Below are 11,765 nucleotides of genomic sequence, written 5' to 3'. Positions count from 1 at the left end.
ACGCGCGCGGACAAAACACACACGCACACACACACATGCACACATTGCCATGTTCAGGGAAACATAGGACAGGATTAGCAGCTCGAAGGACAACAAGAAGTGACCCGAACAGGGTGCTGGCATTGTACTGTACTACCAAAATGTCTCAGTGCGCGAACAACAACCAAAATGGCGGCCGGGGGGGGGGCCAAGTACAGTCATCACATTCACCACATCGATCGCAGGCAGAGCCGGTGGAATGGGCAGGCAGGTAGGGAAGCAAAGAAGCAAAAGCAAGCGGTTGCGCTTGGGACAGTGTGTTGGTGCGACGCACCGTTTTGTTTCGACGCATCGTCTGAGCGTCTGCTCCATGTGGCGCAGCGTGTGTGCGTCCTGCTCCTCCTCATTGCTGAAGGCAAACTCGGAGTGTGCGTCCTCGAAGGTCAGGTGGATGTCGAGGTTTTCCAGCTCCTCACAAGAGAAGAGGCCAATGTCCAAGTCGCCAGTATCCCCTGGCATGGCCATGGCTTGTTGTTGTTGCTGCTGCTGCTGCTGTTGTTGTTGTTGTTGTTGTTGTTGTTGTTGTTGTTGTTGTTGTTGTTGTTGTTGTTGTTGTTGTTGTTGTTGTTGTTGTTGTTGTTGTTGTTGTTGTTGTTGTTGTTGTTGTTGTTGTTGTTGTTGTTGTTGTTGTTGTTGTTGTTGTTGTTGTTGTTGTTGTTGTTGTTGTTGTTGTTGTTGTTGTTGTTGTTGTTGTTGTTGTTGTTGTTGGTTTTGTTTTGCTGTTTTGGAGGAGAGCCGAAATGGGGAGAGGGGAGTCGTAGGCAGGAGGAGGATTGCGGTGATAGTAGTATCTGAGATCTGAGCACGGCAAAAGGCGCTTGCGACAAAACAAAACATGCACAATGCCCCCTTTGCCCCCTCGTGGATCGACGAGGTCGGGGGTTGTGGCGTGCAAGTGAGAGCAAGGCCACCACTGGCGCGCGCGTGGCTTGTTGGAGTGGAAAGGGCAGATGCGCGGACGGAATGGCTTAATGGAAATGGATGATGGACGATCAGACACAAAGGGCGAAACACACACACACAAAACACACCAGGAGGGGGAAAAACAAGCCCATCCACCACCGAAATTTAGTTGAAATCATTCATCGTTGCTCGTAGCCACAACAACACAAACAAACCAACAAAACAACACAAAACTACAGCACAAAAAACCAGTGCGCGCTGACGACAGGGGACAGGCAAAAAGATAGTGAAGATGGAGCTGAACAGCAAGAAGGCGAAGCTCGTGCAAGAGCAGCCGCGGTCAGCGACGGTGACTCGCAAGACCAAAGAGACAGACATCCAGGTCAGTCGTGCGTGTGTGTGTATGTGCACGTGTGCACGTGTGTGTGGATGTGTGTGTGTGTGGATGTGGATGTGTGTGCACGTGTGTGTGCACGTGTGTGTGTGTGTGCACGTGTGTGTGGATGTGTGTATGTGTGTGGATGTGTGTATGTGTGTGGATGTGTGGATGAACCCATGAATAACCATAGACAACGCGTCTGATTCACGTGCTGTGCTGATTGTCACGTGGTGTGCTGTTGAAGATCACGTTGGACTTGGATGGGGAAGGCAAGCTGGACATCTCGACCGGGATTGGGTTCTTGGATCACATGATTTCAGCCCTGGGCAAGCATGCTCGCTTCAACCTCACCGTGGCCTGCCAGGTGTGTGTGTATGTGTGTGTATGTGTGTGTATGTATGTATGTGTGTGTGCGTGTGCGTGTGCGCGCGGGTGTGTGTGTGCATGTGCGCGTGTGTGTTCGCGCGTGTGTGTTCGTGCGCTCTCTCTGCGTATGTGTGTGTTGGTGTTCGCGCGCTCTTTCTCGCTCTCTGCGTATGCGTGCGTTGTGTGGCGCATGAACAAAGGAAACCTTCGTTCACCCCTTCCCCCTTGCAGGGAGATCTTCATGTGGACGACCATCACACCGTGGAGGATGTCGGCTTGGCACTCGGAAGGTTTGTTTGCGCACATGGTGCGCATGTGCGCGCGTGCGCGGTGTAGTTCTATGGCATTGCACTCACCCATTCATTCGTGCTGTACAACCACACGCCTCCCCCCACACTGCGGCTCGCAGTGCCTTTGATCAGGCCCTTGGCGAGCGCCGTGGCATCGCCCGGTTTGGCCACGCCTACGCTCCGCTTGACGAAGCCCTCTCAAGGTACGCGCGCGCGTGTGTGTGTGTGTGTGTGTGTGTGTGTGTGTGTGTGTGTGTGTGTGTGTGTGTGCCTAAGTGCACGTCACGAAAGTGTTCGTGAGATGGTGTACACGTGCACGTGTGTGCGTGCTGTCTTTTGGTTGGTTGCATGTGTTGATGGTGTGCAGCAGCAGCTTCAGTACGTTTTCACACAAATGTGTGTCTGCGCGGGGTAATTGGTGTGTTTGGTGCAGATCTGTGGTGGACATCTCTTCACGCCCTTTCTGCGTTGCGTCGCTTGGATTGAAGGTGCGACATGTGGTACAGCAACAACAGTAGTACACACAGACACAGGTACAGACAGATAGACAAGACAAGACAAGACAAGACATACACACACACACACATCTCGCCTCGCTCACACACACACGCTTTCCCGCCTCCTCCCGTGATTGTGTCCCTGTCGACAGCGTGAGAAGCTGGGAGCCCTGTCCTGTGAGATGATTCCACACTTCTTCATGTCGTTTGCACAGGAAGCAAGGTGTGGGGTTGTCAAAATGCGTGTCCGTTGCGCTGTGCACTATTCATGCCTTTTTCATCGACGGTCTCACCGCACTTGTTGTCCCAATCGATGGCACGCACTTACTCCATGGCATGCACGCGTGCAACTTACAATTGGCTAGGATCACCCTGCATGTCGAGTGTTTGTACGGGGATAACGACCATCATCGCGCAGAATCCGCATTCAAGGTGTGTTGTGTGCGTGCGTGCGTGCGTGCGTGCGTGCATGTGTTTGTTGTGTGTGTGTGTTGTGTTGTGTTGTACCAACGGCGTGGTGCTCATCACATGTCCATACACCACCGCCCACTGACAGGCCACCGCGGTTGCGCTTCGCCATGCCATCTCCCGAACCGGTGGCCTGAATGACGTGCCCAGCACAAAGGGCGTCCTGGCGTAGCGCCCAGGCACACACACACACACTCACACACATACACACACACACACACTTTTGTTTGGCCCAGGCTGTTCTTTGAGTGATTGTCCACTCGTGCATCATGTTCGCACGAGTGTGTGCGTGCGTGTGCGTGCGTGCGTGTGAAAATGCGTGTACTGCTGTGTTGAAAATGATGCTTGTGCATCAAAAGTAGAAGGTGCAACACCCAACAACCTCAGATGAGTTGCTCGCCAGCGAACAAGAAAGCGGATGAAAAAGAGGGAGAGAGGCGTGGAAAAAAGGAAGCAATGCACATGAGAGCCTCTTGAGACGACATCACACTACATGACATTATGCTGCGCAGGCATCAGCTGTGTGTTCGTGATAGCCAGTGCTCGTGGATGATGTTCGCAAGACCAACAGCATGCTCGCCCAACACAGCATGACAACGGCAAGGGTCACGTGAACTGCGCTCAGCGCACGGAACACCACGCGTGACGAGGGAACCCGCTGCCGAATGCACTGCATGGTGACAGTGTGATGTGATGCGTCAGAATGTGATGTGGTGTGACACGAGGATGATCACCTGCACATGAACGCGAGGCGGGAAAGTGCACATGGAAGTGTGCGTGTCGTGCATGATGCATCGTGATGCATGTGCATGATACATGGTGCAAGATGCACGCAAATCCCCCCTCCCACACACACACACGCACGCACGCACGCATGCGCATGTACTTACAGCAAGGGTGTCTGGCAAGAGGAAGATGTTTGCGAGGCAGAACCACATGAACACGACAACAGCCGTCATGTCTGACAAGCGGCTCGCCAAGCAGATGCTGGCAAACGTCGCAGCATTCAAGGCGACCGGGCGGTGCGTGCTGTAAGGGTTGGTGCACAGACACAGAGAGAGAGAGAGAGAGAGAGAGAGAGAGAGAGAGAGAGAGAGAGAGTGTGTGTGTGTGTGTGTGTGTGTGTGTGTGCTGACGTGAGTGTCGCGTGTGCAAGGTAGCTATCCCGTCTTTCAGAACACACACACACACACACACACACACACACACACACACACACACACACACACACACACACACACACACACACACAAACGAGCGGACCTCGGCTGTGTGAATTCGTGAAAGGCGGCAATAAACACAATAAAGAACGATGCAGCCATGGTGTAGAGCGTGTCAGAGCTGATGGACGTCTTTGGGAAACCGTTTGTAGGCGCGGTCAACGGAAGCAAGAACCACGTGCACGTGTGCATGTGAGTGCATTCCTGGTGTGAGAACACAATGTGACATGACTTGGACATGCAATCACAAACGCAAGCATGCACGCAAGCATGCACACAAAGCCCCTCGCTACATGCACAACCAAGCAAGCAAGTGCATGCATGGTTGCCACCATCCGCTCTCCGTCCACCAGTCGCACCGTGAGTTGGGAGACGAGAGGAAGCAGGAGGAGCACGACGATGAAGCAGAGAAACAGCTGAAAGCGGTCCCGCGTGGTCTGCTCAACAATGCTGGCATGCAGCAAGAGGTGCCATCCGAAGGATGCCCATCCCATCGCATGCCAGGCCCAGATGGGCGCGCTGCTACCCGGATGACAGTCCAGCACCGCGAAAAAGCTGGCAATCTGCACCACACTGCATGATCAAACATGTGTAGTGAGGTGTGTGTGTGTGTGTTGGGTGTATGTGTTGTGTGCATGTGTGTGTGTTGTGTACATGTGTGTGTGTTGTGTATGTGTGCATGTGCGTGTGTGTATGTGTTATGTGTGTGCATGTGCGTGTGTGTATGTGTTGTGCGTGTGTGAGGGGGTCATTAGGAGGTACAGAACTGCGGCGCGGCTGTCTTTGAAGGTGCGCAAATACAACAGAGCAGAGACCGCCACGATGTGCGTGTGTGCGTGCTGTTGTGTTGGAGAACACTGAGGTGGTACCTGGCGCATTGCACGCCGAGGTCGATCCAGTAGGAGCTCAAAGGTTTTCGCAGTCGGTTCTGCTGTTCCTCTCCTTTGTTCACGAGAGAGGGGAGGGGTGTGTATGGTGAGGGGCAGGGGGTTAGTCATGCGTTGCGACACAAGCAAAGGTGTCCACGAGCACACGTGTCCCACGAGCACACGTGTACATGATTATTCGACTTGTCCACGTGCACTGCAACATACGCCAACCATACACACACACATGCACACAAACATGCACACACACATGCATACACACATGCACGCACACATGCACACACGCGTGCACATGCACACGCACACACACGCACAACTCACGGAGTGCATGAACACGGCGGTCAAAGTCCTTGTCGATGAAATTGTCCGGAAAACCATCGTTTGCCCACAAACAGCGTTTCCATGCTCTGTCCTCTCGCATGCCTCTGTCGTCGTCATTGCCAGCTCAACTTTCAGGGCGACACAGCATCCACCCAGCCAGTTAGCCAGCCAACTCGCGTTGTCATCCGCGTCAGCAAAAAGAAACGGCATTGTGGACAATCTGCCATATCTTTCACCGATTTCTCCGAGGACTGCACCATCAACATCGCAGAGCAAAGAGCAACACACGTTGTGCTGCTCCATCATTTCCCCACACTATCAATCAACATCAACATCATACAACAGCAGGAGATCTCCACTTTTCATTGGCGAGTCTGAAGTGAACAGTCTCGCTTCTGTGGAGTGCTAGTGTGAGCCAACCACTCCAAGAGATTGACAAATACAATGAGCGTGGTGCAGCGTGGCTTACAGGTGCTGCTGCGGCATGCCGCCTCCGCCAGCACCAGCGCAACTGTGCTGCGCTCGCCATGCGTGGCGCGCTGCTTGTCGTCAACTTGTACATCGCTGTCGGCCTCTTCGGCCTCTTCGGCCTCTTCGCCATACGGTGCTGGAGGAAGCGGCAACGCGCAGTCATCATCATCATCGCCATCGTCATCGCCATCACCGCCCAAAGCGTCCAGCCCATCTTCCTCTGCCTCTGCCGCCCCAGTGCCGGCGAATCAAAGAACCGTGGTGACGATCCCCAGCATTCACGCGGCATATGCGCAGGGCACTCCACTCTCCATGATCACGGCATACGACTACACGTCGGCACGGCTTGCGGCCGGTGCTGGTGTTGACATGCTGCTTGTAGGCGACTCTCTTGGCCAGGTCATGCTCGGCTACGACTCGACGACGCAGGTCACCATGCACGAGATGGTGCACCACTGTGCCGCGGTCACGCGCGCGCTTGATGGCGCACCCCAACAGGCACCGCACCGGCCGCTCGTGATCTGCGATCTCCCCTTTGGCAGCTATACCCGCCCAGATGCTGCGGTGGACAATGGCGTGCGCTGTGTCAAGGAGGGCCGTGCGGATGCAGTGAAACTGGAGGGTGGCGTGCACGCGCCCGCGGTCATCGACCAGGTCACCAGTCTCGTGGCTGCGGGCGTGCCTGTCATGGGCCACATTGGCCTCACGCCCCAGACGGCATCGGCCATGGGCGGATATCACGTGCAAGGCCGGAGCGAGGCGGCGGCACTCAAGCTGCTGGAGGACGCCATGTTCCTGCAGGAGGCTGGCTGCTTCGCCATTGTATTGGAGATGGTGCCTGGCAAGATTGCGGAGCATATCACGCAGCAGCTTAGCATCCCGACCATTGGCATAGGCGCAGGCGCCGGCTCCAGTGGGCAGGTGCTCGTCTTTCACGACGTTGTTGGCATGTTCGACAAGTTTGTGCCCAAGTTCTCCAAGCAGTACGCGCAGGCTGGCGCCATCATCGCCGATGCCCTGCGTTCATTTCACGCAGATGTGCAGGCTGGCGCTTTCCCAACCAAGGAGCACACGTTTCTCATCAAGTCCGCGGTGCTGAGTTCGTTCCGGGAGAAGGCGCCTTCTGTCGCTGCAAGCGCCGTCGAGCGTGCGCGGGCGGCTGTCAACAATGGCAGCATGGGCCATGGCCATGGTGCGGGCAAGCAGGGCCGCCGCTCCTACCACAGCAGCACGCGTGGCCTCGATTCGAGAGGTTCTTCATCGTCCGCCACCGTTGACGCGGACCTGGCACACGAGGACTTGAATGTTGCCGTGATTGGTGGCGGAGCCATGGGCAGTTTGCTGGCTGCCCGCCTTGGGGAGACGCTGGCGCACCGCGTGTTCCTGGTGACGTCGTGGCAGGACCAGATTCATGCCATTGAACGGCAGGGTGGTGTGCAGCTGGTGGATGGCACAGCATCGCCTGCAGCTGCCACTCACACCGACCCAGTGACGTCTCGAGCTATCGTGCTCAACGCTGAAACCCTCAGGCACGTTTCCAAGTGAACGCTTATGCGTGTATTGTGACGTGGACTTGTTTGTGTGTGTGTGTTTGCTTGTTTTGTGTGTGTTTGTGTGTGTATGTGTGTGTGTTTTGTACTTTGTGTTTGTTTGTGTGTGTTTGTTTGTTTGTTGTGTGTGTTTGTTTGTGCATGTGTGATGCGTGTTTGTGTGTTTACGATCGATTCGTGTACGCGTATACCATGGCTTGCATGGTGTGTTTGTGTGTGTATACATGAACAGTTGCTCCGTTCCACGTCTCACGTTCGGCACACACACACACACACGCATGCATTCACACATATGCATTCACACGTATGCATTCACACATATGCATATACATACGTATGCATGCTTGCACGCATGCTTTGTAGTGGGCCGCCAATGGCTGATGTGGCGATTGTGATGACAAAGTCTGCGACAACCCCTCAGGCAGCCCGCGTTGCACGGCGGCTCCTCCGCCCAAACGGAGTGGTGGTGACATTGCAGAACGGCGTGGGCAACCACCAGGCCCTGAGCAGAGAGCTGCCCCACCACGCGGTTGTTGCTGGTGTCACCACGGATGGAGCGCGCATCGAGCGGCCAGGTCGGGTCGTACACACCGGTCGCGGCGATACGCTCATCGCTGGCGGTGGCGACGTGCATGCTGCACAGCTTGTCACGGCGCTACTGTCAAGTGCCGGTTTTGCCTGCAAGCAAATTGACGACCAGCGCGCCATGAACTCCGTGGTGTGGGGCAAGTTGCTCATCAACTGCGCCATCAACCCCATCACGGCAATCATGGATGTTCCCAACGGGCAGCTCCTCGAGTCTTCTGAAGCACTCTCCATCATCGAAGGTGTCTTTGCTTGGGGTTTCTATGTGCGCGTTTGCATGTGAGAGTGTGTGTATGTGCTTGCATGTGGAGGTGTGTGTGTGTGTTGGCGTGAGCGTTCGTGCGTGTGCTTGTGTGTGCGCTTGTGTGTGTGTGTGTGTTCTTGTGTGTGTGCGTGAGTGAGTGAGAAGTGTGTGTGTGCATGAGAATTCATGTGTGTGTATGTGTGCATGTGTGTGTGTGCTGACATGATGTGACAGCTTGTTCTCTGTTTTAGTTTGGTTCCCTCTCACGCAGTGACATCTCTTTGTGGTGCTCATCACGTTGTTTCTGATGGCTGATGATTTGTGTGATGTTTGATTGTACCTGCGTACCAACTTCGATACTTTTGCATGGGTGGGCAGATGTTGTTGCCGAAGTGATGGCTGTTGCTGAGCGCAAAGGGATTGTGATTCCGTTTGAGGATCCTTTGGATCAGGTGCACACAGTCCTCAGGAACACGGCGCCCAACTTCTCTTCCATGCTTGCGGATGTGCGGCGGGGTGTTGCCACGGAAATCGACTACATCAACGGTGCGTTGTGCTTGAGTAAGGCGTGCATGCACGTAATGTACAGATGAATAAATATGCCCGTGCGTGTGTGTCGTGTCGGGCGGGGCATGTCTTAGTTGCGCTGCACGTTGTTGACTGTTGGATGTGTGTGGTTTTGGTTCGTTCATGGAATGCTTATCATCGGTGGCTTTTGCACGCACTCATTACGCACATGTTTTGCACACACGCACACACGCATACGCACTGATGAACTCGCAACCAAACTCATGTACGCACACACACACACACACACACACACACACACACACACACACACACACACACACACACACCCACACACACACACACACACACACACACACACACACATTCGCCATTCAGGGCACGTGGTCAAGGAGGGCAAGGCGATGCGTGTTCGGACACCCATGAACGCAAGCCTGTTGCATGGCGTGAAGGCTCTGTCCAATGCAAAGGCCACGGCTGCGTCCACCGTTGCGCTGGAGCCCGTCATGCCGCAGATGCCACCGCTGGGCCACATGCCTATTCCCACCGTCTTCCAACAGGCACCAACGGCAGCGGACCGGCCGCCCCTGTCATCATCAGCGCCAGCAACAGCGGCATCAGCGTTGGCTGGTGATGCGGCATCAGCATCGTCGCCTCTTGTCCTGCACACCATTGAGCAGATGCGAGCATTTCGGACACACCTCCACCATCAATCCAACAGCAACAGCACCAACAGCAACAGCACCAACAGCAACAGCACCAACAGCAACAGCACCACCAACAGCAACAGCAACAGCACCAGCAGCAACAGCAACAGCGGCAACAGCAACAGCAGCAACAGCAGCAACAGCAACAGCAATCACAATTCCACTACCACTGCTGCCACTACGACGAACCCCATTCATGGGGAACGCGTGGTTGGGTTTGTACCGACGATGGGCTGCTTGCACCAGGGCCATTTGGGCCTGGTGGAGCAGTCGCTGCAGGAGTGTGACACGACGGTGGTGTCCGTGTTTGTGAACGCGCTTCAGTTTGCAGCCCACGAGGACCTTGACACGTACCCGCGGACGCTGGAGGAGGATGTGGCCGTGCTGTCCCGCATGGGGGTGCATGCCATCTTTGCGCCCTCCACGCGGGTGATGTACCCACACGGCCCACCGAACGCGCGGGTTGTGATTGAGAACGCCACGCGACTTGCGGAGGGCCAGTCGCGGCCGCACTTCTTTGATGGCGTGGCAACGGTGGTGGCCAAGCTGTTCAACATTGTGCGGCCTGCCGTGGCGTACTTTGGACAGAAGGATGCGCAGCAGTGTGCCACGATCCGCAGCCTGGTCCGCGACCTCAACTTTGACGTTGACCTCCGCGTGTTGCCGACGGCGCGGGAGCCGGACGGCCTGGCCATGAGCAGCCGCAACGTGCGCCTGCCGCCCGAGCTGCGGCCCAAGGCAGTTGCCCTGTCGCAGAGCCTGAGCGCGGCGCGGCAGGCGTACGAGCGAGGGGAGCGCAGCCCGCCGCGGCTGAAGCAGGAGGCGCTTGCGGTGCTTCGCCAGGTGCCCGAGCTTGCTGTGCACTATGTTGACGTTGCTGACGCCACGACCATGGAGCCTTTGGTGGATTGGCCCATTGAAGGCGACTCGCAGCGCGTCTGCATCTCCGTTGCCGCCACGCTCGGTGGGGTCCGTCTCATCGACAACATTGTCTTGTAGTCACATAGGAGGAGTGGGTTGTCTGTTTGTTGTCGAGCAAGGAAGAGCGGTGTGGATGTGTGCATGTGTGAGTGCGTGAATGTGTGGATGTGCGTGAGTGCGTGGATGTGTGGATGTGCGTGTGTGCGCGTGTGTGTGAATGTGTGCGTGTGTGGACGGTGACAGTGACAGTTGTGTGTTGTCAGTGACAGTGACAGTGATGACAGACATCAGTGACGGTGACAGTGACAGTTTGTCATGTCAGTGGCAGACGCCTCACACAGCAAAATTTTGCGACGATTCCATGCCCCGTTACCAAGATCGCTCTCTTCCGTTTTGTTCGCGATGCACCGAAAAACGTCAAGTTTTCTTCGTCCATGTTTCGTTTACGTATTCGCTACACCGTTTTCTAGTTCCGCCCATTTTCATAAACATTGTGGTTTTCACACAATATTTTATTCAAATCAGCGAATTTTTATGAACATCTTGTGAGATTTATCCATCCGATGCCATGCTACAATATGTCCCAGTTCGCTCAAATCGGCACGCGTTCGCGATGCACTTGAAGCTGCTGGGACATGGCCAGTCCTCTGCCGCCACTTCCCTGAGAATCGGCCTGTGACGACGACCCGCCACAGCCTACCGCACGCTCACGCTCACGCGCACACACAACAGCAGCAAGACACGCACACACGCACACCCACATGCACATTCATTCCTTCCCTTCTTCTTCACGTCGCTCCACCTACAGACAGGCCGCAGATACAGCAGCAGATACAGCACACCAACGAGAGAGCACGAGCTCCAGTGACGTGAACAGCGCACAGCTTTGTTTCAGAGGCAGGGTCCCCTCTTGCGCTGACGTTGTGAGTGCACACTGAACACCCACCCACGTGCACCCCACCCATCAAGCACAACTCTACAAGCACCCACGACAACTCTACAACCACCAACGCCACGTACAACCGCGACCAAAACGCCTCCCGTTACTACGCGAGAGCAGGAGCACTCTCACACAGCAACGCGCGTGCACCATGAGGCTCACGCGGCTGGTGCTGACAGTGGTGGTGCTGGTTTTGACCAGTGGCCTTCTTCACCCTAACCATCGCCATGTGTGCGAGGCGTTGATGGAGAGCGACACGGATGACACCAACACCAACAAGCAAATGGACTCCGCAGACTACCTGCCATTGGGCTTGACGATGACTGGCAAGCTCAACTCGCAAGAGGACGTGGACTTTTTCGTCATGCGCCTGTGCAAGGCCGGCGTGGGCAAGGTCGACTTCGCGGTGGTCGGGAACGGCAAGGCAGACATACGCCTGCTCGACTCCT

The 11,765-nt window shown here is 55.5% G+C and overlaps 5 protein-coding genes across 5 annotated transcripts in view; 3 read left to right on the top strand and 2 right to left on the bottom strand.

The window, feature by feature from the left end:
- PTSG_05133 (uncharacterized protein) overlaps window positions 1-504 on the bottom strand; it is a gene marked incomplete at its 5' end in the record, with an annotated part of 7,337 nt that extends 6,833 nt beyond the window's left edge. Inside the window, one exon of the mRNA XM_004993655.1 lies at window positions 314-504. Coding sequence (XP_004993712.1) covers window positions 314-504 — 191 coding nt within the window. The remainder of the gene's footprint in view (window positions 1-313) is intronic.
- A 628-nt stretch (window positions 505-1,132) lies between these two features.
- On the top strand, window positions 1,133-3,327 carry PTSG_05132 (imidazoleglycerol-phosphate dehydratase). The gene is made up of 8 exons (XM_004993654.1): window positions 1,133-1,324; window positions 1,566-1,685; window positions 1,919-1,977; window positions 2,097-2,180; window positions 2,411-2,465; window positions 2,627-2,697; window positions 2,840-2,906; window positions 3,031-3,327. Exons 1-8 carry the CDS (start codon window positions 1,235-1,237, stop codon window positions 3,112-3,114), a joined length of 630 nt encoding a protein of 209 aa, XP_004993711.1. The 5' UTR covers window positions 1,133-1,234; the 3' UTR covers window positions 3,115-3,327.
- PTSG_05131 (uncharacterized protein) lies at window positions 3,247-5,578 on the bottom strand. Its single transcript, XM_004993653.1, has 6 exons — window positions 5,371-5,578; window positions 5,032-5,104; window positions 4,522-4,735; window positions 4,206-4,294; window positions 3,833-3,971; window positions 3,247-3,612 (listed from the first exon to the last, which is right to left on the bottom strand). The coding sequence occupies exons 1-6, from the start codon at window positions 5,468-5,470 to the stop codon at window positions 3,442-3,444; spliced, it is 786 nt and encodes a 261-aa protein (XP_004993710.1). The 5' UTR covers window positions 5,471-5,578; the 3' UTR covers window positions 3,247-3,441.
- A 108-nt stretch (window positions 5,579-5,686) lies between these two features.
- Window positions 5,687-10,872, top strand: PTSG_12264 (3-methyl-2-oxobutanoate hydroxymethyltransferase). The gene is made up of 5 exons (XM_004993652.1): window positions 5,687-5,974; window positions 6,080-7,370; window positions 7,755-8,218; window positions 8,599-8,766; window positions 9,127-10,872. Exons 1-5 carry the CDS (start codon window positions 5,815-5,817, stop codon window positions 10,452-10,454), a joined length of 3,411 nt encoding a protein of 1,136 aa, XP_004993709.1. The 5' UTR covers window positions 5,687-5,814; the 3' UTR covers window positions 10,455-10,872.
- Window positions 10,873-11,120: 248 nt separating this feature from the next.
- Window positions 11,121-11,765, top strand: part of PTSG_05128 (TK/RTKC protein kinase) — a 16,669-nt gene continuing 16,024 nt past the window's right edge. The window contains exon 1 of the mRNA XM_004993651.1: window positions 11,121-11,765. This exon is cut by the window's right edge and continues 1,323 nt beyond it. Coding sequence (XP_004993708.1) covers window positions 11,468-11,765 — 298 coding nt within the window. The 5' untranslated portion in view covers window positions 11,121-11,467.

This window comes from Salpingoeca rosetta (genome assembly GCF_000188695.1).
Source record: "Salpingoeca rosetta unplaced genomic scaffold supercont1.12, whole genome shotgun sequence".
NCBI lineage: Eukaryota > Choanoflagellata > Craspedida > Salpingoecidae > Salpingoeca > Salpingoeca rosetta.
The sequence above is the reverse complement of the archived record's forward strand: the minus strand, read 5'-3'. Positions and strand labels throughout refer to the sequence as shown.

Coding starts and splice junctions, on each gene's coding strand:
- PTSG_05132 (XM_004993654.1), top strand. CDS start 1,235: ATGGAGCTGAACAGCAAGAAGGCGAAGCTCGTGCAAGAGCAGCCGCGG. Junction 2,466..2,626: donor TTGCGTCGCTTGGATTGAAG/GTGCGACATGTG, acceptor CCCTGTCGACAG/CGTGAGAAGCTGGGAGCCCT. Junction 2,907..3,030: donor GCGCAGAATCCGCATTCAAG/GTGTGTTGTGTG, acceptor GCCCACTGACAG/GCCACCGCGGTTGCGCTTCG.
- PTSG_12264 (XM_004993652.1), top strand. CDS start 5,815: ATGAGCGTGGTGCAGCGTGGCTTACAGGTGCTGCTGCGGCATGCCGCC. Junction 5,975..6,079: donor TTCGGCCTCTTCGCCATACG/GTGCTGGAGGAA, acceptor CTGCCGCCCCAG/TGCCGGCGAATCAAAGAACC. Junction 8,767..9,126: donor GGAAATCGACTACATCAACG/GTGCGTTGTGCT, acceptor TTCGCCATTCAG/GGCACGTGGTCAAGGAGGGC.
- PTSG_05131 (XM_004993653.1), bottom strand. CDS start 5,470: ATGCGAGAGGACAGAGCATGGAAACGCTGTTTGTGGGCAAACGATGGT. Junction 3,972..4,205: donor CACGAATTCACACAGCCGAG/GTCCGCTCGTTT, acceptor CAACCCTTACAG/CACGCACCGCCCGGTCGCCT. Junction 3,613..3,832: donor TCTTGCCAGACACCCTTGCT/GTAAGTACATGC, acceptor GTCACCATGCAG/TGCATTCGGCAGCGGGTTCC.